Raw genomic sequence first — 27840 nt, 5'->3', positions numbered from 1 at the left:
TGCTCTCTATGCTCCTCCCTGGCTTGTGCTCTGTCTCTCAAAAATAAATAAACTTGGGGCACCTCGGTGGCTCAGTTGGTTACTGACTTCAGCTCAGGTTATGATCTTGCAGCTCGTGGGTTCGAGCCCTATGCTCAAGCTCTGTGCTGACAGCTCAGAGCCAGTGCCTGCTTCGGATTCTGTGTCTCTATCTTTCTCTGTCCCACCCCTGCTCACTCCCTCTCTCTCTTTCCCTCTCTCAAAAAATGAATAAACATTAAAAAAAATAATAAACATGGGGTGCCTGGGTGGCTCAGTCAGTTAAACATCTGACTTCAATTCAGGTCATGATCTCACAGTCTGTGAGTTTGAGCCCTGTGTTGAGCTCTGTGCTGACAGCTCAGAGCCTGGAGCCAGTTCTCCCTCTCTCTCTGCCCCTCCCCGCTCATGCTCTGTCTCTCTTGCTCTCAAAATAAATAAAACATTAAAAAAATTAAAAAAAATAAACATTAAAAAATTAAAAAAAATTGGTGATTATAGATTGAATACATGGGATAGGAGTGGTTTTGCATATGGGAAATCTCAGTAAACTATTAGATCATTAGGGAAGAATTTTCTTTGCTTACTTGAAGGGCAAAATCGAAACATTTAATATTAATGAGTATAGCTATCCTGAATCACTGACTCTTTCAGATTTGCTTTTTATGGTTTTTATTTAGCAAATGTTTTAAAGTTCACATTTTTTAGCAATCACAATATGACAATTTCAAAATAAATCTATTTTTTCTTTTACATGTTAAACATTTATCTCAAAGGGATTTATTTTAGGCGTATGTTACTTGGGCTGTTTTTGACATGGTTATATGATATAGTTTGTCAAATGTTACTAGTTTTATAGCCAACTATTTGGTTGAATTATGTTTAATCTTTTTTGTAGTCTACCCTGTTCATTGGGAAAACTTCATTTGAAATTTCTGGCACTAGAAGGAAATCCTTTGAGAACGATTCGAAGAGAAATTATAAATGTAAGCATATTTGGAACTCAGCTATGTTTTTAAATTTGAAATTCAAACATGCATGTTGATCTATGAAACTGCACAGTATGTCTTGGTGAATATGTATCTTCTCTCCATGTTTTCAGAAAGGAACCCAAGAAGTCTTAAAATATCTGCGAAGCAAGATTAAAGGTACTTTTCTATATTTTCCTGTATTTTGAAGGAAAATGTGAAAGGTAGTGAAGTGCTAACAATACATAAATTTACATGTATTTGGGATATAAATAATTAGAGGAAATGGTCCATGGCAGGTGTGGTTCTAATTCTGAAATCAAATAGGCCATACATATGCTGAAATTATAAAAACATGCTTAAATTCACAATAATAATGTTTTATCCTTAATTTATTTGATTTGTGCTACATTGTACCAACTGGAAAATATAACAAAGATTCAATAAGTACTCTAGTGCTTTAACTTGCAAAAAAAAGCAAAACTTGGCTTTTATGGTAAATGAATTCTATTGACTGGTAGTATATTAATAGTATTTGAATATCTGCTTCATGCATAGTTTTGGTAAGTTCTAACAGATATAAAGATAAAACACATTTTGCAGGATATGTTAATTTAGTATGAATATGCACCCAAAGAGAAAGTGATACTATACATTTGATTTTGTTTTTAAATTTTTATGTTTATTTATTTATTTTGAGAGAGAGAAAGTACTAGCAGGAAAAGCCAGAAAAGAGGGAGAGAGAGAATCTCAAGTGGGCTCCGCACTGATATGCATATGTGAAATCTCAGTAAACTATTAGATTACTAAGCCCGATGCGGGGCTCAAACTCACAAACCACGAGATCATGACCTGACCCGAGACCAAGTGTTAGACGCATAATAGACTGAGCCACCCAGGTGCCCCACTATACATTTAATTTTTAATGCTATACTAAAATTGTGCTATATCCCAATTTTTATTTTATGTATGTCATTGTAGGATACACTAGAGCATTTAGAAAAAATCAGTTCTACCAGTGTATTGCTGCATAACAAACACTCTACAACTTAGTGGCTAGATAAAGCAACTGTCAATTTAGCTCACAACTCTGTTGGTTATGCACAGCCTAGCCTCGCACCATATTGCCCGTATGTTAAATGAATAACAGGGGCACCCAAGTGGCTCAGTTGGTTGAGAGACCAACTCTTGATTTCGTCTCAGGTCATGATCTCATGGTTTCTGGGATCGAGCCCCACTCTTTGCTAACAGCGTGGAACCTGCTTGGGATTTTCTCTCTCTCTGTCTCTGTCTTTCTCTCTCTCTCTTTGTTCTTTTCCTGCTCGCACTTGATCACTCTCTTTCTCAAAATACATAAATAAAACATTAAAAAAAATGAATAAGGTAATTGAATGCTTCAGCAATTTCCATTTTCCACCTTGACCTTCCAATAAATTAACATAATTTTGTAAGACTTTCATTTCCTGTCAATTTTTAGGTATGCTTTCTCCCCCAGAAAAATGTAATTCTGAAATAATCAGTTAGGTGTCATATCAGAATAATCCAAACATTTTTTAAAAACTAAATTTTTTAGGGTAGTTTTAGGTTTACAGCAAAATTGAGAGGAAGGTACAGATATTCCCCTATATCCTCTGCCCACACATATGCATAGCTTCCCCCATTATCAACATCCCTTACCTAAATGGTACATTTGTTTTTTTGTTTTTTTTTTCTTTTACTAAGGATGAACCTACATTGACACGTAATCATCCCAAGTCCATAGTTACCTTAGAGCTCACTCTTGGTGTAGTGTATTCTACGGATTTGGACAACTGTTATATATCTACCATTATAATATACAAAGTATTTTTACTGCCCTAAAAATCTTCTGTGATCTGCCTGTTTATCCTGTCATCCCCTCTTATCACCCATCTCTGATCTTTTCCCTGTTTCCATAATTTTGCCTTTTTCAGAATGTCATGTAATTAGAATCTTTCAGATTTGCTTCTTTTACTTTGTAGCATGCATTTATGCATCCACCATGCCTTTTCATGGCATGACAGTTCTTTTTTTTAAGCACTGAATAATATTTCCATTGTCTGGATGTAGTACAGTTTATTTATTTACCCTACTAAAGGATACGTTGGTTGCTTCCAAATTTTGGCAATTATGAATAAATCTACTCTTTTTTGCACATGGATCTTCTGATGTTTCAGCACCACTGTGGAAGAGGCCATCTTTGCCCCATTGTTTTTATAGCTTTTGCTGCTTTGTCAAAGATGAATTAAGTGTGTTAATGGAGGTCTATTTATAGGCTGTCTATTCTGTTCTATCGATCTCTTTGTTCTTTTGTCAATTTCACACTGTCTTGATTACTGTAGCTTTATTGTAAGTCTTCCAATTGGATAATGTCAGTCCTCCAACTTTGTTCTTCTCCATCAATACTGTGCTGGCTCTTTTGAGTCTTTTGCAGCTCTATATAAACATCTTGCCAATATTGAGTCCTTTTATCCATGAACGTGGAATATCTCTCTAAGTTAGTTCTTTGATTACATTCATCATAGCTTTGTAGTTTTCCTCATAGAATTCATATACATATTTTGTTAGATTTATATGTAACCATTTCGTTTCGTTTGATGCTAATGTAATTGTAATTGGTATTGTGTTTTTAATTTCAGATTTTACTTGTTCATTATTGATATAAAAGAAAGCAATTTACTTTTGTATATTAACCTTGTATCCTGCAACCTTATTATAATCACTTACCAGTTTCAGGGGGTTTTTCTTGTCACATCTTTTGGATTTTCTACCTAGATCATGTCATCTGTGGACAAAGAATATTTTATGCCCTCCTTCTCAGTTTATATTCTTTTTATTTCATTTACTTACCTATTGCATTACCAAGGACTTCCAGTATAATGTTCAAAAGGAGTGGTGAGAGGGGGCTTCCTTACCTTGTACCTAATCTTAGGGGGAAAGCTTCAAGTTTCTCACCAAGTTATGATGTGAGTTGTAGGTTTTTTGTAGATATTCTTAAGTTGAGAAGGTTCTCCTCTATTCCTAGTTTACTGAGAGTTTTTATCATAAATGGGTGTTGGCATTTGTCAGATTTTTTTTATGCATTTATTGATATGACCGTGTAATTTTTCTTTTTTAGCCTGTTGATGTGAAGCATTGCATTGATTGATTTTTGAGTGTTGGACTAGACTTGTATACCTGGGTCAAATCCCACTTGATCACAGTGTATAATTTTTTAAATACTTTTTAAAATTCAATTTGCTATTATTTTGTTGAGGAATTTTACATGTATATTCATGAGAGATAATGCTTTCTAGTTTCTTGTCATATCTTTTCTGGTTTTGGTTTTAGGATAACTGTTGGCCTTGTAGAATAAGTTAGGAAGTATTCCCTCTGTTTCTAGCTTGTGAAAGAGATTGAAAAATTGATATAATTTCTTCCTTAAATGTTAGGTAGAATTCACCAGTGAACCCATCTGGACCTGTTGCTTTCTGTTTTGGAAGGTTATTAAATACTGGTTGAATTTCTTTTATAGATACAGGCCCATTCAGGTTGTATGTTTCTTTTGTGTGGGTTTGGGCAGATTGTGTCTTTCAAGAAATTGGTCTTTTTCATCTAGGTTACTAAATTTGTGGGCAGAGTTGTCAATTTTAGAACATTTTCATTACCTCAAAAAGAATTTCCATACCCTTTGGCTATTATGGATAATGCTGTGATACACAATTATTTACAAGTTTCAGTGTGAGCATGTGTTTTCATTTCTCTTGTGTATATATCTAGGAGTGGAATTGCTAGATCAATGGTAATTTTATGTTTAGTCATTTCAGGAACTGCCAGACTATTTTACAAAGCAGCTGCACCAGTTTCCATTCTTATCAGCATTGCATGAGGGTTCTGATTCTTTCACATCTTCACCAACACTTGTTTTCTGACTTTCTGATTCTAGATGCACTGGTGGGTGTGAAGTGGTATCTCACTCTAGATTCGATGTGCATTTCCCTGATGACTAATGATGTTGAATATCTTTTCATGTACTTATTGGCCATTTGTACATCTTTGGAGAAATGTCTGTTCAGATCCTTTGCCCAATTTTTAATTTTTTTTTTAAGTTTATTTATTTTGAAGGAGAGAGAGAGAGAAGGAGGGAGGAAGGGAGGGAATCCCAAGTAAGCTCCACAGTGTCAGCACAGAGCCCAATGCAGGGCTTTATCTCGCAAACGGTGAGATCATGGAAGAGTCAGATGTTTAACCAACTGAGCCATCCAGGTGCCCCTCAATTTTTAATTTTTTATCTTTTTATTATTGACTTGTAGTAGTTCTTTTGTATCTCTTGTCAGATATATGATTTGCATATATCTAGTCCTCTGTGGGTTTGGTTTTTCATTTTTTGGTACTGTCCTTTGAAACAAATTTTTATTTTTGTTTTTTTATTTTGATAAAGTTAATTTATCTGTTTTTGTTTCTTTTTTGTATATGCTTTTGGTTTCACATCTGAAAATCCTTTGCAAAAATCTTTTTTGTGAAAACTATTTCCTTTGTGTTTTTTTTGAAGTTTTGATTTTATATTGAAGTATTTGACTCATTTTTTATACTGAAGTATTTGATTCGAGTTAATTTTTATATATAATATGAGATAAGATTCCAATTTATTTCTTCTCCATGTGGTTATTTAGTTTCCTTGCACCATTTGTTGAAAATACTATTTTTTCCTTATTGAATGGTTTTGTCATTTTTGTTGAAAATCAGTTGACCATAACTACAGGATTCATTCTGGACTGTCAGTTTTATTGCATGGATCTGTATGTCTATATTGTCCTAGTACCACGATATCTTGATTACCATTGATTTGTAGGAAGTTTTGAAATCGGGAAGTATAAATTCTTTATTCTTTTTTTCTCAGGCTTGTTTTAGCTATTGTGGGTTTCTTGCAACCCCACATGAATTTTAGAATCATTTTTTTGATTTCTACAAAGAAATCAGCTGGGATTCTGATAGGGATTACATTGACTCTGTAGATCAATTAAGGGAATATTGCCATCTTAGGTTTTTTAGTTAAAAGGTCAGTAAAATGCTGATGATAAAAATTCAACCAACATACAAAAATATATAATGAGAAGAAAATCCATCTCTTTCATAGTCCCTTCCCAAAGGATAATAGTTTCCCTCTTTACATTCTCCTCGGTGCTGATTATTAAAAATAGCTCAGGGGCTCCTGGGTGGCTCAGTTGGTTAAGTGTCCGACTTCGGCTCAGGTCATGATCTCGCGGTCCGTGAGTTCGAGCCCTGCATTGGGCTCTGTGCTGACAGCTCAGAGCCTGGAGCCTGTTTCAGATTCTGTGTCTCCCTCTCTCTCTGACCCTCCCCCGTTCATGCTCTGTCTCTCTCTGTCTCAAAAATAAACGTTAAAAAAATAAATAAATAAAAATAAATAAAAATAGCTCATTGGAAAGTGTTGAGAATACTCTTAGTATGCAATCATGCTAGTGTACATGTATATGTAAAAAATAATGCTGGGTTTTGTTGCTGGTTTGATGTTTTCTATCTGCTGGTATAATTTGGCAATATATATATTACATACTCTTTAAAGTGACATAACCAAACTGCCAGGGTACTTCTAAATACCAAAGCATTTACTTAATGCTAATATTTATCTTGATGTCTTCTATTTCTATTTGATACTGTCTTATTTTGTGCTACTTCTATAAATAAAATATCCATATATTTGCATAAGAAATACTAGTTTAATGATTGTTGATTAGTGAATAACTGATGAACTCAATGCAAGAGAAATGTACTTTATAGTATTCAACAAATGTTCATTAATTTCCCAGGGATACTACTACTTTTTTTTATATTCTTTTAGTGTGCCTTCTTAACATATGAATGCTAAGACTATTTTATTTTTTTCATGTTGTTGAAAATTGTCTTTTTTACTCTTGTCTAGATTGCTGTGGTCTCTTGTCAAAAAATCGTAAAGCCATTCCTTTTTAAAATGTATGATTTGTGTTTATTTTGCTCTTTCTACCATATGATGGCAGTGTTAAACAGTGTCTGGAGACTAGTGAGGGGGTTGATTGTGTGTGAATGTGTGAGTATGCATATATGTTAGAAAACATCTATTGAAAATAAAATCTTGCATTTGCTAAGAAAAACTCTTAACATAACGTACCAAAAGCTTACTTGATTATGTAAATTGCCAGGTTTTAAGTGATTGAGAATAATCAGTTTCCTTGTGTCCTAAACTGAGAAGATAGGCATATGCATATTTGGTAGACATTTGTGGGAAATAATACTTTTCCTTTGTTAACAAATTTCTTCTAATAGACCATATTATTTTTCTTAAGAAGGAAGTTTAGTGTCATTGTTTATTCTGAGAGATTGTTGTTATTCTTTGAAGGTTCTTTCCTACTCCTAAATTTCCTTCTGGTAAGATTTATTAAAAGATTTTAAAGCCTTATAGTAGTAATGTTATCTACTTTCTATTAATTAAATATTAAGTTCTAGACCCAGATTTGAGTCATTGGAAATACAGTAAAAGACTAAAGACATTCTCACCAATAATAATTTAGAAATCACGCATACCATTTTTACATATTTTCGAAAATTTAAAAATGACTTTGTACTATGAATATTGATTTTTTATAATTTGTTTCTTGCCAGATGATGAACCTAGCCAAAGTGATCCTGTTACTGAGACTGCCATGACACTACCAAGTGAATCCAGAGTCAATGTACACGCTATCGTCACATTAAAAATACTAGACTATAGGTATGTAATTTTCTTAAATACTGCATAACACATAGGAAACTTTGAGAAATAATCCTTCAGATAAAAGGACAGTTGGTAAGGGAGAATTCATCAGAGTGCATTAGTACTTAAAGTAATAGCATTTGTAAAATCAGTAATGAGATAAAAACATATTAAAAGTAGAGTGAACTTAAATGCCCATTCCTTAGGTGCTTTGTGTTTATTACACTTAAGAGGTATATAGATGGATATTAATATTGAAATTATTATAATAAAGAATATTTTATTATTATCAAAAATAAAAGAGTGACAGTACTGGTTGGTAATAAATTTTGACTCAGTAACCAGCATCAAGAAAGAATTTTATATTGCTGGGGTCTATGTTAGTAAGTAAGTATCATTTAGTTAATGAAGACTTCAAGCAGTCAAAGCTTGAGAGATTGTACCCCATTAATAAATCCAATATTATAGAGTATATAAATCTAATATACTGGAGCCTAATATTATGCTCTAGTATACATATATTAAACCTGAAACAATTGTAATACTGTTATATAAATTGAGACAAAAGCTTAACCATTTTTATATTATGGAAGTTTATTCAACTGGGAAAGAAGATACCTATGTACAGGTTGGGAGGGGTTGGCAAGTCTTTTTTCAATACTATCTAGGCAACAATGATAAAACTAATCAATACTGTCAAAGCTCCTACACTGATTGGCTTGTGTCTGGGTATTATAACGGTAATACAAAAGAATACAGACTCAGATTCAAGTCAGGTGACTAGATTTATTTATTTAGTTACCTAACAGCCAGCATCAGTGTCTAGCCTCTTTGCCTTACTGTATCAGTAGGAACCATCTTCTCAGCAGTCAGGATACAATTTCTATTTCAGATCTGTTGTTTCATTAACGTTTTTACCTCTAGTCTGACAGTCTTCTGTGTATGTAGAAATCACTGCTCTAAACCAACTTCCTTTTTTGACACTATAACACAAGATAATACTCTTCCATACTTAAATTTGTATCCTTCTTCTCTCATAGCATAGCATGGAGACTTAGCATGTCTTATATTACACATAATATATCCATTTATTCAATAGATATTTTCGAACCTAATAGGTATCAAATCCTATGCTAGGTGTCATGATACACCAAATGTTGATAAGACAGACTTGATTCCTCCTTAGAATTTCTTTTTTCTCTGCCTTTATTCCCTCCACCATTCCTTCAATCCAATAAATGGGTACCATTTATTGAGTCCCTATTCTATGCTGGGCACTGTACTAGATATTTTACAGATGCTGTTGCTTTTAATCCTGCAAACATTCTATAAAGTAATACTGAGACAATTTTATTTAAGATAACCATTCCCACTTTTTAAAGTCACAGATATCACAAAAGGGTTATAAAGATAGCACTGAAGACCATACATCTTAGATTGTTTTGATTCTAAATTTATTGTAATTTATTTTCCTCAGAGACTTTAACTGGAAAGGAGTATTCCATTTAAAATATAAATGAAGTCCCAATCTCAAGGCATAAATGCCTTGAACTAAATTTTTTAAGAGTGTGAATCTTTAGCATTTGATTAAATCAGTTCCCTGTGACTTGAGCATTTCTGATGGAAAAGATAAAAATGCTACATCTGCACAATAGAAAATAGGGCCCGAAAGCAGAAGCCGAAGGCGTAAAAACTGAAATTTTGGCTGTCTTTTTATCTATCTATATTACAATGCCTTTCTTATAAGTTCCTCCATATTACACATTATATGTAATAATTGTTTTCTTGTCCATATAGTCATTAATTTAGCATTCCATCAACAATTATTTTAAGTGGATGGCATATTAGGCATTGAAAATTGTAAAAGAAGAATGTAAATGGCTAATTATAACAACAAATTAGTAAATCTGCAAATGTCAGAGTACTACTATATTTCATTTAAGATTAAATGTATGCTTAATTGAAAAGGAAATTTATTTACAGTATACATTATACATTTGCAAAACTTCTGACACACATAACAATGAATAACTCTTTAGATTCAATTTCACAGAACTGAGGCTAAGAGAAAGTAAATTACAAAGCTCCCTTAATAGTAAGACCAGGGATAGTTTAGTCGAAGGCCACTATCCTGTCTACTTTGTCACACGCTAACGGAGGGAGAAATTGGTTGAGGTTATGAGAAAACAGTTTAGTATAATGTTGAACTTTTAAAAAGTTATTGTTACCTTGAAGTTAACTATACACCACATAAAATTGGCAAATAGTCCCTGTTAGAGATTTTTAGAAAATTGATGACAACAGTTTTAAAATTATAGCTTTAGTTCTATTCTGAGGTAGAGGAATCCATTTACTGATTACTGTCCATTTACTATATGGCTTCTAAGCATCTTAGACTCTGAAGATATATCTGTTTTTATTCACATGGAGTATGTGAATGCTCAGAAGGTATGATACAATGTATTATGATACAACATGTTGTCTGAATTCTTAATGGTGAACATTTTGTGAGTTGGCAGGTTTTTGTGCCATTCTTTACAGAACTTCAAAATGTTCTTCATAGCCAACTGCCTTGACAAATCTTATAAAATCTTTAAAGTCCTTTAAAAGTGAAAAGTAATAATCATATCTTCCTGGACTGTTAAGAATGATGCATTTTAAACCATTTTCCATTTAGTGATAAACAAACAACTTTGATTCCTGATGAAGTATTTGACGCAGTAAAAAGCAACGTTGTCACTTCTGTTAACTTCAGTAAGAATCAGCTATGTGAAATTCCTAAAAGGTGAGAATTGCTCATCATGTCATTTCTATTAAGTTGTGACTCATTCTCAGTGGTTTTTGCACCTCAGTGCCAAGAATTATTATTTTTCACAGTTTTTTTTAACTTGAAAGTATATGTATAGTTTTCTTCATTAATGTGTCTTGAAGGATTTAGCAAAATTCACCTAAGTATTCTCTGAGACATATTAACATTTGTCCTGAGAGGTGTACAGGTATAGGTATTAGAATTTTAGGTATTAGAATTACTGATAAGTATTAGATATAATATAAATAGGTATTAGAATTATTATACCTATAATATAATATACCTATAAGTAGTCATTAGAATTATTAAAAGTATAAGTTACTTTTTCCATGTAATGAAATATTAGAGAACATTTTTAAGATACCATCCAAAGCCAGGTCCGTGTGGCTTAATAGGAATTTTCATTTTGAGCTTCATGTTAATGAATTACCAAGCCACTGAATTTTTTCATTGATAGTAAAAGCAAAACAGATTGAATCCTATTAATATTTTCCTCCCAAAAAAGAATTCTTGACTTCCGAATATTAGTGCATGTGCATTGTACTTTGTATTATTCAGTGTATCTTTGTTGATATTAATTATAGCAAAATCTTTAAGTTATGAGAGAAAATTAGTTTACTATAATGTTGAACTTTTAATTTATATATACATATATATATATGTTTTTTAATGTTTATTTATTTTTGAGAGAGAGAGAGAGAGAGAGAAAGTGCGAGCAGGGAGGAGCAGGGAGGAAGGAAGACACAGAATCCTAAGCGGGCTCCTTGCTATCAAAGCAGAGCCTGATGCAGTGCTCAAACTCATTGTGTGAGATCATGAAACCAAGAGTCGGACTCTCAACTGACTGAGCCACCCAGGCACCCTTATGATATTGAACTTTTAAAATGATTGTTAGCTTACAGTAATCTGTATACCCAAAGAAAGTTGACAAGTAACCTTGCAATGAAAACAACAATATGGGAGACAGAATGGTGAAATGATAAAGAACTTGGACAGCGGAGTCATTGCATATATCTATATCCCAGATCTGTGAGCTGTGTGGCTTTGAACAGGTTAACTAGCTGCTCTTAGTTTTCCTACCTGTGAAGACATAAAGTCCCTGTTTTATAAGAATTAAATGACATAATCCCCACAAAGCATTTAACCAGTGCCTACCACTTAGTAAGCACTTCAGTATTAGGAAAAAAAAAAAAAAAAAAGAGTGGGAAAATAAAATGGCTTTCATCTGACTGCCAAAAAAAATTTTTAGATGTTCAAAATTTTTAAAGTCAGACAAAGTATAACTTGCTTTCTATTTTACAGACCATAGTTTGAAGAATGCAGATTTTTTTTTTAAGTTTATTTTTGAGAGAGAGAGAGAGAGAGATATCACAAGCAGGGGAGGGGCAGAGAGAGAGGGGAGAGAGAATCCCAAGCAGGTTCTGCACTGTCAGCACAGAGCCTGACACGAGGCTTGAACTCACAAACCATGAGCTCATGACCTGAGCTGAAACCAAAAGTTGGATGCTTAACCAACTGAGCCATGAGGCACCCCGGAGAACACAGATCTTAAAAGACAATTAACTTTGAGATTCTGTTGCAAAAGGAGAACTAGTTCATCTCTTGTTTAAAGGGCTCAGAGTGTATTTGACAGAATAACTAAGCACTTAGATTTGCTCTCAGGATAAGTTTGCCTTGGAGATCCTGGATCAAAACTGGGAATGAAGATGGAAGGAGTTAAAAGATATCACCTTATAACTTACTTTTTCATTTTACCCGACAATCTGGTTGTTCGTATGCACAACAGTATGGTTTTCTGTTACCTCTGTTATTTCCTCATATTTTTTTTTAGCAATTTAGAGGGCCAAAGAAGAAAGATAGTAGAGACATACCTTGATCTAGAGTTTTAGTCATTTTCCCTCTTTCTTAAATTTTTATTTCACAAGTCACAGTTTTCACTATATTATTTCCTGATTATGAAAATAATACTTATTCATAAACATTTGAACTAAATGAAGGGACAGATCATTTCTATTTATTGATTTATTCTGATTTATTCTATTCATGGCATGTTTTATTTCAAGCTATTTCCCATTTAGATTTATATATACCATTTGTATCCCAGCTGGTTTATATGTCATAGGTGTTTCCCTATGTTGTAAACACTACTTTTAAAATCTAATTTATCTGTGGACACTTGGGTGGCTCAGTCAGTTGAGCGTCAGACTTTGATTTCAGCTTGGGTCATGATCCCAGGGTTGTGGGATTGAGCCCTGTGTCAAGCTCCATGGTGAATGTGGAGCCTGCTTGGGATTCTCTCTCTCTGTCTCTCTGTCTCTCTGTCTCTCTCTCTTTCTCTCTCTCTGCCCTTTTACCCTGTTTGCACTCTGTATTGCTCTCTAAAAAAAATAATAATAAAAATAAAATCTAATTCATCTATATACCATAGGTTAATTATGGCAATAAGTAAAGCAAAACATTCTGTTTCTTTAGGCCAGGTTTCCAGGAGAATTCCTAAGAGGGGTATGACTCTCAATTCAAATATCCAAAAACTTTCCCAAATTTTCTTATCAGTTACTTAACCAAGCTCATCTTTCTTTAGCAGCTGATAACTCTTTCTTTCTTCAGTTTGCTAATACAATAGAAAAAAATGATTTATAGTTATAGCTTAACTTACATTTCTAAGCAAATTTTATATAACATTTTTTGTTCTTATAGTTAGTAGCATGCTTTAAAATGACTAATGTTGATTAGGCTTGCTTAGAAACATTTAAGTCTTTGACTTAAATTGCTTAGTTGTGACACCAAACCTAGGAATTAACTTAATGTTTTCTTCCATTCATGATTAATGATAATTTGGACAAAAAATACTATACTTGAAAATGTTGACATATCATCTATACTTGAAAATGTTGACATATCATAGAAAAGATTGTGAAGTACTCAGATACTGAGAATATTGTATTATGCAGTCTAAAAAGAAAACTACTATAGGGGCGCCTGGGTGGCGCAGTCGGTTAAGCGTCCGACTTCAGCCAGGTCACGATCTCGCGGTCTGTGAGTTCGAGCCCCGCGTCGGGCTCTGGGCTGATGGCTCAGAGCCTGGAGCCTGTTTCTGATTCTGTGTCTCCCTCTCTCTCTGCCCCTCCCTCGTTCATGCTCTGTCTCTCTCTGTCCCAAAAATAAATAAAAACGTTGGGAAAAAAATTTTTTTAAAGAAAACTACTATAATAGAATACACATCTAAACTGAAATTTTGTGAGAAAAGTAAAAGTTACGGAAAATCTTTTTATTTTACTTTTTTAATTTTTAATGTATTTATTTTTGAGAGAGTGAGACAGCATGAGTGGGAGAGGGCAGAGAGAAAGGGAGACACAGAATCTGAAGCAGTCTCCAGGCTCTGAGCTGTCAGCACAGAGCCCAATGCAGGGCCTGAACTCATGAGCCATAACATCATGACCTGAGCCAAAGTCAGGCAATAACCAACTGAGCCACCCAGGCGCCCCTAGAAAATCTTAATTAGCAAAAATTATATCAGAGTTTCCCCCCTATGGTCTGCTTATAGTTTTGAAGTTCTGACAGTAAATTCAAGGGCTAAAATTTTAAAATGATTTTTGTTTCAGGATTGTGGAACTGAAGGAAATGGTTTCTGATGTCAATCTCAGTTTTAATAGGCTTTCCTCCATATCCTTGGATTTATGCATGCTTCAAAAGTTGACTTTTTTAGATCTCAGGTATTTATTGATACTATTGCTTCACTTTTTCATTATAATGTGTCTTTGAGTTTTGCCTAACATTTGCCCTTTCTCTCATATTTCCTAACCAATCGTGGAAATTGGTCTTTAGGTAATTAAAAACATTTTAGGACAAGTCTAAAATTAAGCATTTAGGAAATAATTTAATCAAACATCTATCATTTGTAGGCAGTTTATAAGTTAAATAAGAAATAATGATTTGAAAAATTAGAAAATATGAACACATTCTTTAAATTCCTATGTAAGCAAAGTTACAAATAACACATGGAAAGTGTTTGTTTCACACTGTTCCTTTCCTGAAAGTAAATTAAAACTGTCAAAATCCTCTGCTGGCACAGCAGCTAGGATGGCTTCTCTTAAAAAGAACCTTTGTGGTTTCAAATATTATGTTAAATGTGCAAGGCCAGAAATAAAGAAAAAGAACAGCCTGAGTGGCAACAAAAGGAAAGAAACTATTTAAAGCCCTGCAGTGCTAATAAGAAGTTTAATTTAAATGTGTCCCAAATTGAAGAGACAGCATCAGAATTGTCACAGTTCTTTGAGGGTAATAATAAATGGCTCAGGGGTAGATAGTCATTTATTTGTTTGGGCTTTAAGTATTTATTTGAAAGCTATATCTCTATTTTCTAGGCTTCCTGCTCCTATACTGTTACTGGGTGTACTTTTAGTTTATTTAAGGCATAGCTCCTCTTATTCTGCTCAAATAATAGGCAAATAACAAGCTAAGTTATATCTGTTTGGGAATTTATTCTCTATTCTTTCTATAGAGACATTTTTTATTTTTTCTTATGGAATTAAAGCAAATCTAATACTCTGCTCGTATTAAATGTAGAATTGCTTGTTTTGAGTTGGTAGTTACACTGGCAAAGTAGTGTAAAACCATATTTTAGTTTAGTATTAATGGAGAATTAATGAATTCAGAGGGAATGAATTCATGTACTCATTCTTGCTATCTATACTTTTGTCTCATTCTTGTGTGTGTGTGTGTGTGTGTGTGTGTGTGTGTGTGTGTGTGTATGCCATTGTCTATAACTATACCTTTAGGTTTCTAATTAAGTGACTAATATATGCTTTATATCTGATATCAGTAGGTATTTATGACTCTAGGAAAAGGATAGAAATCACCAGTGAGTTATTCAGTACAACTTAATAATAACTGTCTTTATAACTGGAGAAAGGTACGGAGAAAAGAAAAAAAGAACATAGGTGTAGAAAGTATGACTTAACATATTAGGCTTGACTTTGGAATGCAAAGAAATTTAGAAAAAATTCAGCTAATAGGTAGCCATCTAGTTGGATATAATTTTCTCACAAATATTTTCTATTATTAGTAATTATATAGTTTCTAGAATCCTTCTACCTTCTTATTAGCCTTTCTTTTAACATTGTTCCCAGATCCTTCCAACAATAAATGCGATTCTGTTTACTGCCATGTTTCATCATAAGATTCTAAAAAAAACCATATGCATTGTGCAAATTGAAATTATAAACTTAGAGTTGAAATGGACTTGCTTAATGCCTATGTGGTAGAAAGCTCCAAATTTCTAAATTCATAGAATCTCATTACTTTTCCCTTCTTTTTTTTTTTTTTCCATATAATTTTACACTTCTGCTTGGAGTAGAATTTCATGTCTTTGTGCAAGATATAGGTATTAAACACCAATCAAATATTTGTGGAATCAAATAATGTGATATTCATAGGCATGATCTCAAGGGCCCTATCTGTGAGAAATATTGATGAGCTCAGTTTAAAGGAGATAAGGGATTAGTTTACAGTGTTGCCCTGTTAAATCTATTATTAAAGACTTGGTTGTTTTATCAATTGGTTGCATATTGGCATTAGGATTTGGCATACAAATCAAATACCTGAGACAGCTGACTAATTCAGAATTCTTAGGACTTAGCTTTAATGAGATAGATCAAGGACTGAGAAACCAAGCTACGTAATTTTTTTGTTTGATCAACACTTTAAGTGTAAATTAAAGTTGTACAGATTTTCAAACTTTGTAAATCATCTTTTTTTTTTTTTCCAATTTAGGAACAATTTTTTAAATTCTTTGCCTGAAGAAATGGAATCACTGATAAGACTACAAACAATTAATCTTTCCTTTAACAGGTGAGAGACAGAACCGACTAATCCATGACTAAGGATTTTTCTGTGGAGAATTTGTAGGTTTTACTAGAGAATACAGCTAAAAGAACCAAATAAAACAGCCCCATGTGTTTACTTTATTTAAATATTCAGGTCTATTTTCACTTTATTCTACTTAGAATTAAAAAGTGATATTGCTTTCTTAGAATTTTCACAGCTGATGTCTAGTATACATTTTGTTCCTTTTAACAATTTTAAGAAACTGAAACTTACAGCCCAGTAGGAAGACAGATATGCAAATAAATAATTATAATTGTTATAGGGAAAACACAGTGCATAGGTAAATGTATTTCCCGAGATTGCTTGAAGGTGGAGGAGACAGCATTGAAAGTAAGACTTGAAAATTAGATGTTGGCCAGACACACAGGGATAGGGCATCCAAGGTGGAGTAAATAACATGTACTAAGGCACAAAAATGTGAGAACACTTTGTGTTTGGGACATGTCAAGCAGTTTGATATGGATCAGACCATAAAGTAAGGGGCTAGAGAAGTAGAAGTAACAAATGAAGTTTGGCATATAAGCAGTAGCAGGCCCTCTGAGGGATTTATATACTAAATAATAGATTTTATTCTGCAAACACTATAAAGATACTGCTAATAATTAAGAGTAGCTAATATTGGGGCATATAGGTAGCTCAGTCATTTAAGCCTCCAACTTTGGATTTAGGCTTAGGTCATGATCTCATGGTTTGTGGGTTGGAGCCCCTCATCAGGCTGTACATTGATAGCAGAGAGCCTGCTTTGGGATTCTCTCTCTCCCTCTCTCTCTGCTCCTTCCCCACTTGCACACTCTTCTCTCTCTCTCTGTGTCTCTCTAAATAAATAAATAAAGTCATTTAAAAAAGAAGAGAAACTAATATTTAATGGGAACTTATTATCTGCTGATAGAGGACTAAGTACATACATCTCATTTAATCCTCAGAAAAGGTGGTTTCTGTCATTATAGTTCTGTATTACTATGTTCACTTAAAAATCAAGGATTAGAAGTTAAGTAACTCACCTAAGGTTCACATAAATAGTAAGTAATAGATCTGGGGTTTGAGCCCAGGTGGTTTGCCTCCACGAGTTGGCCTCTTAACAACTATGTCATAGTGTTTCCTATGATGAAAGTGTTTCTGCTAACAATCTAAATATTAATAGCTAACATTTACTTACTGTATTCCAGCTGAAATAGAATTATTCAGTCCTTATAACAAGTGTGTAAGTTTAGTACTATTATTATTCCTCATTTGCAGTTGACAAGGCTAAGGCACAGTGATGTAACTAAAATACTGCCTCTTTAAATTTTTGTCCTGTCTGCTTCATTATTGCTCATGCTTTCTCATGTGTAGGTCAACAGTGATATCATTATTGTCATTATTTAAAAATATATCCACTTCTTGGATCTCTGCTAATTTTTATTTGTGAATCAAACTATCAGTTCTCTATTAAGTTTTCTATTGAGCTGTCAATCACACTGTCAAGTAACGTCTGTGGGGAGATGGCAAAAGCTAACCTAACTTCTGTGTGAACAGGTGAGCTACACCTTTTTAAATTAGCTTCTTCATGCATTGGTGTGGAAAAAGAGGAAGGACCGCTTAGGGGCTGTTCAGTCCATCTGTGCTCCTAGTTATTCACTCGCCAGTCCCTCTGGAACTTCAGAGCTGCCTTGAGTTTACCTTTGCTAGTCTTTCTCTTCTTTTCTTTCCTTTTCTCATCTTTTCTTTCTTCCTCTCTCCCTTACCCCCTTTCCTCCCTCCCTCCCTCCATCTCTCTCTTCTTTTCTTCTTTCTTTCTTTCTTTCTTTCTTTCTTTCTTTCTTTCTTTCTTTCTCTTTTTCTACATCAAGGCAGCAAAAGAAGGCCTGTATGTGGAAGTAAAAAGGCCACAACTATAAAACTGTCCTTCAGCCCATCCCTTGTCATTTCTAGTCCATGACACAGTTTATCTCACACTGAAACCAAACCAGCCACTGTCCCCCAAAAGATCCTCAATAATGTTGCATTAATTGCTGAGAGCTGTCAGCCTTCCCTTCTTTCTTGTGGCATCTTCAGTGTTGCTTTGGATGAGGAAGCAGCAGGCTATGTTAGTCTGTCATCTTTTGAAGAACCAAGAATACACTCATTTGGAAGCTTCATCAAAGCAAAATACAAATCTCTAACATTTACTTAAAACATTGGCAGTAATTCTGTCTCATAAGAAGTAAAAATGAGCTAAGGAATAATACCTACATGGAGACATTTTATAGAGAATCTCAGAAGGATTTCCTGGTTTCTTAAATGTGAAGAGAAAAACATGGGAGAAAAACATTGTTGGATTTACACAATAAGTAGAAAGTGTTACAAGTCTGTCCACTTAACATATATTTCAAGGTTTCCAAAATCAGTTCATTTTCTTGAAAATTGGGATAGAGGACTTATACCAAATACAAAATAAATTACACTAAAGAAAACTACATCATGATAACAGACTTAAGATAATCTATTTGAAAGAATGCTTTTGCCCTGATCCCAATATATTTAGGTGTTCTGTTCATATTTTAATAGGTTCAAAATACTACCTGAAGTTCTGTATCACATCCCCACACTTGAAACAATTTTGATTAGTAACAATCAGGTTGGATCTGTGGACCCTCAGAAAATGAAGGCAATGGAAAAGCTGATCACATTGGACCTTCAAAATAATGACCTACTTCAGATTCCACCAGAGCTTGGTAATTGTGTGAACTTAAGGTAGCTACACCATTCTACTAGAGTTTTCCATTGATTTTATTGATTTGTAAGGATTTTTTTTTCTCTCTTATTGAGGTACTTTTGCAGGACAGTTGAAGTAAAAAAATTGATGTTGTATTAAAAATAACAGGTCACAAAATCCAGAATACCAATTGTGCTTTTCAGGTTTTAGCAAATATATATTTTTTTAGCTTTGCTTATATGGTATAATATAGTGTAGTAACTGTTTTCTGATACTTTTGTCATCACTATATATATGTCTAACTTGAAACTCCACTGTGTAAAAATGTCAGTTGTGCATGTAAGGTTTTTCAGAATCTGTTACAGACTGTCACCATGTATTTCAAGCCCAGCATGGTTTTCCTTATTCTTTGTGTTAGCTGTTACCTTAGTCTCAAATGCCTTTACCCTGCTTTTATCAGCAATCAACCTAAGTATCATCTTTGAAAACTTTCTCGCTTCTCCAAGCAGTTAGTCCCTCCTCTGATTTTCCATCCTGATTTGTTTGGACTCATTTATACCATTTCTTTTACCTCCTTTAGAAAAGAGTTGTCCCAGTGCCTAGAACACAGTAAGCACCCAATACGTGCTGGTTAAATAAATAGAAAGTGAGTTTGAGATGTCAACAGAAAGCCAAGTGCTTAAGCAGAATGTTTCAGAAGTAATTTATTGAAACTGATGATGGCTTGGCATATTTTACTAGGATGCACTGGCATCTGCTTTGGTACCTCGTATTAGTGAATGTAAGAGTAAAGTACTGTTGGTTCTCGTCATTTGCTGTAGTTTGTATTCTATAAAGTCTCTGTGAACACCAAATTCATGAATACTGAGCCATTTCTGCTGGGGAAGTATCGAGTTAGGTTCTTTTGAGCCTCTGGTCACATTTTCATGAACCAGTCAATACATAACCTTGTTCTCTGTGTGTTTCTGTATTTCATGTTATTTATTCATTAACATTTAACTATGGCCAAATAATACTATAATTCATGCCTGAACGAAGCTTATCTGACATATGTATTTTCTCTGTAAGGCACACGATAGTCTTCTTGTGTTTAGGGAAACTGGACAACACTTGAGTCCTTACTTGGCAGGCCAATTTTAAACAGTGAGATCACCAACACAAAGTACAAAAATGCAAAAAATGTTGTACTAAGTAGACTACAGAAAGGACACTTGATTACAGTATGAGAACTGACACAAGAAGGGAGAACATCACCTGTTTAACCTCAGCTGAGAATGTGCTTATTGATTGACTCAAATTTTTTGCTGCCCTGTGCAATATCCAAAAATGACCTCGAAAGTGCCATGAGTATTGATTTGGGGTTACTGATAAATTTTGACGATAGGCAAGTTAGTGCATAAGGAGTCTGTGAATAAGGAGGATTGACTGTAATGAACTCCTTTTTATAAATTAAGAAAACAGCCTTTAAAAGAATCCCCATGGACCATAGAAATACTGACGATGTAATTTAGATCTACTGTATAATATGGTGTGAATCGTTTGACTTTATTTACACACCTAAGTTTGAAAATTAAAATAAAAGTCTCTTTATTTTATAATTTATTTCATTCATTATATAAAGAAACAAATCAAACAGCACTCAAATCTCAAATTAAACCTCATTTCAGAACATGTGAATAGATTTTGTATGTGTATCTGGTCAAGGGAGGTGGAGAGCAGACACGTGTTAATGTTTCTCAGGGTGGAAGTGGGATATGTGGATTATATTATAGTCCTTGGTATGTGTACTTGTCAGTATGCTCATTCTAATGTGTAAATATAATTGAACCATGTTGTATATGATCATTATAAGATTGAGAAGAGGATGGGTAAAATGGGGGCTCCTGTCACAGCTCCTCTGTTTAGTAGCTGAATGATCTTGGATATGTCTTTCTTACTCCTCAGGATTTATGCTTCCTTATCTATTAGATAGGAATATTAATGCTGTCTAGATCATAGGGTTGTAAGGTGATTAAGAGAGTCAGTGAATATAAATTACTCAACACAATACCTTTCATATAATAAGTGTTCAGTTAATGTTGTTTGGGTTATTATTGTAGTTCTAATTCCAACTATTGAAATGCTTAGATTTGAAAAGGGACAAGTAGAAAATAATACACACATTTTATGTATAAAGTTGAAAATGAAGTTAGAATAAAAGCCTTCCTAATGGAAAATGTTGAAATTCTTAATTCTCTCTTTTGTTTAGAACATTACTGCTAGATGGAAATCCATTCCGTGTTCCTCGACCAGCCATATTAATGAAAGGAACAGCTGCTATTCTGGAATATTTGAGAGACCGGATTCCTACTTAAATTGGAGCTGTTTTATAATCTTGATCATGTTCATTCTTAGACTTCTTAACATTGATAAGTAATGTTTTTCTAAGGTATCGTGTGCATTTATAATGGTGATAACCACATACAGTGTTAATGCATTTATTCTGATTGTTTTGCATAAGATTTATCTTACTTTCATTCCTTATAAGATAACAGTTTCTTCAGATGTGAATTTTTATTTAATGTAGTTTAATATTTTTATAATGATAAAGCATTTTTGTAGAAGTGGGTTTTTTCTCCCCATTTCTCATTGTGTTACATATAATGTGACCAATGAATTTGAATATGACCATCTAATTTCTACCTTTTTGTTAGATATAAAATTGGATTGAATTTTATTCAAAACTGTTCTTTGGTGTTTAAAAAAATAAGACTTTTTCTTACCCATGATAAGACTTATGTGATACGGTTAGTCTTGGTATAAATTTTAAATTAATATTCACTGTCTTGTTTTTGTTTTAATCTAGTTGAAATGTTTCTTATCTAGCCTTTTCCCCATATCTTATGAAACCATTTTGTCCAGAAATGCTACATGAAGAGTAGTTACTGGTAGAGAAAACAGTAAAAGTGTTATAATTTTTCTCACAATTTTGAATTTAAAACTTGCAATGAAATGCATGTATTAATATACAATATGTCTATTTCTCTGTACTAATATAATCTAGTACTTCTGGATTCAAAAAATTTAAAGAGATTGGATCTGCATATTTTTATCTCCCAAGTATGAGTGTTTAAAAATAACTTTTGTTCTTTTTAAAGTCCTGAAGACCTTATTTTATTAATTCTATAGTTATCAGCAGCAGAAAATAACTAACAACATATACTGCAATGAAATCTTGACCTGTACTTTCTTAAATACTTACTTAGGTATTTGTACACATAACCTACTCTTTTGGTGTGTTCTAACCCAACCTCGTGCATTTTTTTTATTTCTAGAGCCTTACTTTTCAAATTTGCTTCTAATCTTCATAAGACTGAACCTATAGTTAATGTGGTAATTTTCTGAAAGGGTATTTGTTATAGGTTAACTTGATTTAGTAAAAAATAAAATATAAACATTTTTATTTACACCAAAAATACCAGAAGTAGGCTGATCAGTCATTATGAAACTTACCATGTGAATCTATTAAGTAACCAGTCAACAGAATGTCTATTAATTTATATAGACAGGTAGGTATCTAGCTAGCTAGCTAGCTTTTGAGTGATTGTGGCATGCTCATATTATGGGAAAACAAAACAAAACAAAACATTGCCAATAAGGATAAATAGCTACATGTCCGTAATAAAAGTTACATTTTTCAAATATTGCTTATAATGGTTATGTTTTTGGTTTAAAAGAAACATGCCTTTTTCACACTACAACTCTGTGGCTAAGAAATCGGCTTTGATATTAAACAAAAGACACTTTACAATAAGGTGACATTTTATTATTTATACAATAAAGAGACTTTTATGTTATTCAAAACACGTTTTTAAATACTGAAAAAGTTGAGTACACCAAAGCCGAAAAATGGCTCTGCTATACACTGCACAGCATTATTTTAGTCCCTGTATTTTGTATCTGTACAGAAAGCATCTTCAAAATGCATTCTAATCACATTGTACACCTTTACCAATTAGTGTCAGTACATAAAATAAACTGGAGAATACAGCTTGCATTTGCAAATTAACTGACAAAGTAATTTCACTGATTCAGTAAATTTAAAATATAGATTCATAGGACTCCTTTGCACATAAAATGAAGCAGCTTTCAAGGTCATTATGGTCTTATACTGCAAAAGAAAAAAACCATTAAGTACATTCACAATCTATGTTAATAAAGTAGTAAATATGTCTTCATTCAGTTTTTATTTACATCAATATGTAGTTCAACTAAAAAGTACTGTTAATTGTGATACAGTTTGTTAACACATACAAAAATGACAACTTTTTATATATAATTTAAGCTCAAAATCACAATTATCTCAAAATATTAATTACAATACAGCCATTTCAATTAAACATGTCATGATTTAATTGTTTTTTATAAAATGGTAAAATTTGTTATTAAAGTAAGCAATTTGTTTTGAATTGGCTACAGTTCACCCATGTAGAAAACCTTAAATGTTAAGAGGTGTTTCCTGCCCCTCCCACCCGAATTTGTATACAGCCACCTAGCCTAGCAAAGAGACAGAAAAGGCCCCAATTTATAAAGATTAAGCCTCTTTTGCTATACTGCTGTGGCTTGTTGCTTCTTCCATAAAAGCTTTACAAGGGGAGTGTCAATAAACTATGCAATGAAATGCATGCATTAATATACAATATGTCTATGTAAAATGTTAGTGTTTACCAGTGCACATTAAAATGTTCACAAAGACTGCAAAAGAAGTCATAAAGAAGCATTTATAAAGATCTACCAGTTGCAAACTGTGAACTTGAAAACTACTTGATAACGTAATGAAATTTCTTTGAAAACAGATCCCAATTCTCTGGCTAAAGGAATTCTAGTTATTTGGCCTTAAGATGTCACTGTTGTGCTGCACATATGGTAGTGAAGTCAGATGTTGAAAAAGAATGAGTCTAGAGACTGTCTTCATCTTACTAAAACAGTGGCCCAGTGTTGCATCACTGCATAGGAATTTTTCTTAAACCTTAAACGGAAGAGTGAAATATTTCACTAGCTGATTATATGCTCTCAAAGGAAAAATGGACAGTTTATATGTGTGTGCATGTGTTTAGCATATGGAAAAATATTAATATACACAGGTGGAATTAGAACTTTTTTATATAGTAATAAAAGGACTGTGTCCCTCCAAGTAACTAAGGTCCAAAGTAATCAACTGTCAAGTAGTTTAGGAATGAAAGAATAATTTTCATGGGTACTTAAAATTCTAAAAACCTGCATCTAGTATCCTTTTACTTATAATTCTTTACAGACCAATTAAAAGTCTAGCACTGTCTATTTAGAATTGCTGCTGTTAATATTTCTTTTCTGAGTAGAAAGAGACCATAGTTCACCTTATGTTTTACTTATATGCAGCTGGGTGGGGAGGGTGCCCTTAGGTGGTTATACAGTGGGAAAATGAAACTATAGTACGTGCAGCCTTACTTTTGCAAGGTTATTTGAGATGGTCTTTGAAATTTGCAAACAATTTGGTAGATTCACCTCTGATTTTTTAACTAGGAAAAAATTGCTCTTTTATATGAGGACAGTGCCATTGTCCTTAAGCTTCCTTTAGTCCCTTCTCTATGCTGAGTACAAAGAGAAACTTGACTGGCTTTGAGACAAAAATATCCAGCTTATCTGCCTATCTATTATCTTTCTCTTCATTTCAAACAGAAAACAGTAAGGCTTGTGTTTCCAAGGAGAAAAATGTAGTTGAGGGTGTTAAAGGGAAATACCTAAACATCATAAAGCGGTATAAAACATTTATTGCATTCCATTGACACTAGGTGTCATCAAAGCTAAAACCAAATTACCAGAGTAAAACTTAACAGACAACACTACTCACTGCCCTGAACAGATGCCTTTTCCACATTCAAGACCAGTAAGAGTCCTCTGCAAGGAAAGACTACAAGTATTGAATATGGAATTGATTCTGGCACTACATTCTGAAAACTAATGATCATTCTAACAAATATGGAACTGTTTTATGTTCTATCTGCCTGAGACTTGCAACTTGGTTTTCCTGTGGACTTTCCAAAAAATTACATAAGATTTCCTGACTAAATAAGAGATGTTCTTTAGTAGAGTGCTGGGGAAGGGGAAGAGAGATGGAAAGATACAAAGAGTTATAATATGATTGCTTTTGTCCATTCATCAAATACCTTCATTAATCTAGCTATCATAAAAGTCGGTTGACCTGCATACCTGGGCATTAATCTCATTGCTTTACCTGTGCAAAACAAGTGTGCAAAGAAAAACACCTACATATGTGTGTCTATACAAAGACACAAAACCTGAGTCACAATAAAAAGTTTTTAGTGTAAGAAAACTTTTCTTAATGTAGGAAAATAACCTTTAAAGGGCCAAAAATACCTTTGTACAATATTATCAGCTGACTTGAAAACTTCAATGTGCTTAAGTATCACATATTTTATAAGACCCAACGAAAAAAGAGATCACTTACATTTGATAATTTTCTTAAGTATAGATACCCACATTTTTACTTCTAACATCTATTTTCATTCCCCTGAATTCATTAACTTTTCAAAAAATAAATAAAAAGCACATTCAGCATGAGGACTGTTTAATTTCTGATGAACAGTTCCTGATTTTTTTCTAAATATTGAGGACATAGGAGATTTGGGGTTGCTAGGCATATAACTAACTGCCAAGCCACAATGGAATTCTAAAATTCAAAACAAAATATAATCTGTTATTAAGAGAAACATTACTTGGAAAAATATTTTGTAGATGCAGTTGGGCCAAAGTCTGCGTAAAGCTATTCTCTCATTTGCAGGCTCCCTCCCTTTCTGCAGACAGCTCAAAAACTCCTTTTTTCTCTATGCTCCATTTCCTTAGCTTTCAATGGTTTTCTTACCTTTTCCCTACTCGAACCCTGAATTGTGCCAGTTGAAGCTCCCTTGCCCACATTCAGCCACCAGTTACAATGTTTTCTTTACTCATCTACATCTTTGTTATCTCTTCCTCTTCCTCAGGAGCTCCGTCCTCTGGGATGACTCCTTGGCTTCCCTTCATGTGCCACTAACTAGTCAGGAGAAAATCTGTTTAAATGTCCCCATCCCTAACATTAGACACTGACCTAAGGCTCCATTCAGGACATACTTATTCCCTGGTCTGTATACATCTTAGATGCATACTGAGGATATTTCGTAGAAAAATGAGTGCAAGTTGCTTCTCCCATGTTGCCTTCAAATGGCCACTGCCATCAACTATACATTTATGTCAGTTAAATTACTGGCACTTAGAAGAGGAAGCCATCTGAACAAAAGGTTCAATCCTTGCATCTGTAGTTGGTTGGGGGGGGGGGCGCTTTGAATACTCGTATCAAAAGGTGAAGGGATTCTGGGCCGTGGGTCTGGTTTGGGGATAGGTGGGAAATAAATGCAGTAGGGTAAGGGATTAGAGGCATTAGCCTAGGGAACTGTAGTCTCTTCCTGCCTTTTAGTATGACACTTGCCCAAGGATCACTAGAAGGATTTTGTATTGTGTGCAAGGCTAAAAGCAGAGTCACACTTTCTCTGCCAATAGACTCGTTACCATGGGAACCAATGCAGAAAAATGAAAATATGACAAGGAGCTGAGGATTAAATGTGGAGAAAATTGATAGGGAGTTGGTTTCTACATGGCAATTTGAGCACTGGGGATTTAAAGAAACAGGATGTTCCTCGGGTGGCCAGACCAATGAAAATGGACAAAATGCCTTGTTGGTAGCTGATCCTGGAGGCTGAGATGTGGGGGATGTGGGGGAGAAGGCAGTAAGCGTGTTGTAGTTTGGACAAGGGGGACTCAAATCCAGTCCCATCCCTGGTGAGGTTAAACTCGTCAGTCCAAACGTCAAGTTAACCATATGATCAAAGCTGCCCTCAAAAGGCATGTCCATGCTTAACCTGAAAAATAAAAGCAGACTGCCATAACAATTTTCTTCTTGCCTTTCCAAAGCCAGGACAATCTACCTGATGAAAGTATTGCACACCTAATATATTATTGCTTGAAACACATTCCTGAATATTAAAAAAAAAAAAAAAATCACAACTTTAAACTTGTGGTTGCCAGCCCCCAACAAGCAGCTACTGTAACCTAGAATTTAGATTAGTTTTTCATTAAGGAAATAATTATTTCACTTCACCCAATACAAGTCCTCTCTATGTATATGCCTCTGTCATTCTGGAGTTGATCATAAACTGATCAAACCAGACTCTAGGATTCCAGGGCAATCTTCACCCGGGACTTGAAGCATCCACCTAATCTGAGGAAGGCAGACGTACACATTGTACTTTCAGAGGTTCTAGGGAGACTGCACCATTGTGTCTCTTAAGCTTCCCAAAAGGCTATTTTCTGAAATCCAACGATTACTGCCTCGTTCCTGTGACTTAAGCTTTTGGCCCATATTTAAATGCAGTTGTCCTGAGGAGATGAGGGAAAGTCACAGTGTAGATGACTCGATTGGATCCTTCCCGGAAAGCTAATTTTCAAGTGGTAGTGACACCCTTCCCCTGACCCGCCCTCCCAACACACACACATTAAAAACTAGAAACACCATCCAGGAAGTAGGAGACAAGCCATTGTTGGATAGCTGTCTTTAGGGTACATCTAATTGCAAATGGTCTGGACAAAATATGATCTTTGCACAGTGCTAAGTACACTGGAGATAGATTTCACTAGAAATGTTTATTTACTAATGATTTACTGTTCT

The 27840-nt window shown here is 34.0% G+C and overlaps 1 protein-coding gene across 3 annotated transcripts in view; it reads left to right on the top strand.

Annotated features, from left to right (window-relative positions):
• LRRC40 (leucine rich repeat containing 40) overlaps positions 1–27224 on the top strand; it is a 51531-nt gene extending 24307 nt beyond the window's left edge. The window contains exons 8-15 of one of the 3 annotated variants that reach the window (XM_043575243.1): positions 917–1004; positions 1121–1166; positions 7644–7752; positions 10412–10519; positions 14146–14256; positions 16316–16393; positions 18956–19141; positions 21352–27224. In XM_043575243.1, the coding sequence (XP_043431178.1) occupies positions 917–1004; positions 1121–1166; positions 7644–7752; positions 10412–10519; positions 14146–14256; positions 16316–16393; positions 18956–19141; positions 21352–21457 (832 nt within the window). In that variant the 3' untranslated portion in view covers positions 21458–27224. The remainder of the gene's footprint in view (positions 1–916; positions 1005–1120; positions 1167–7643; positions 7753–10411; positions 10520–14145; positions 14257–16315; positions 16394–18955; positions 19142–21351) is intronic. The other 2 variants (XM_043575244.1, XM_043575245.1) reach the window with 2 other exon arrangements.
• The last annotated feature ends 616 nt before the right edge of the window (positions 27225–27840 follow it).

This window comes from Prionailurus bengalensis, chromosome C1 (assembly GCF_016509475.1).
Source record: "Prionailurus bengalensis isolate Pbe53 chromosome C1, Fcat_Pben_1.1_paternal_pri, whole genome shotgun sequence".
NCBI lineage: Eukaryota > Metazoa > Chordata > Mammalia > Carnivora > Felidae > Prionailurus > Prionailurus bengalensis.
The sequence above is the reverse complement of the archived record's forward strand: the minus strand, read 5'-3'. Positions and strand labels throughout refer to the sequence as shown.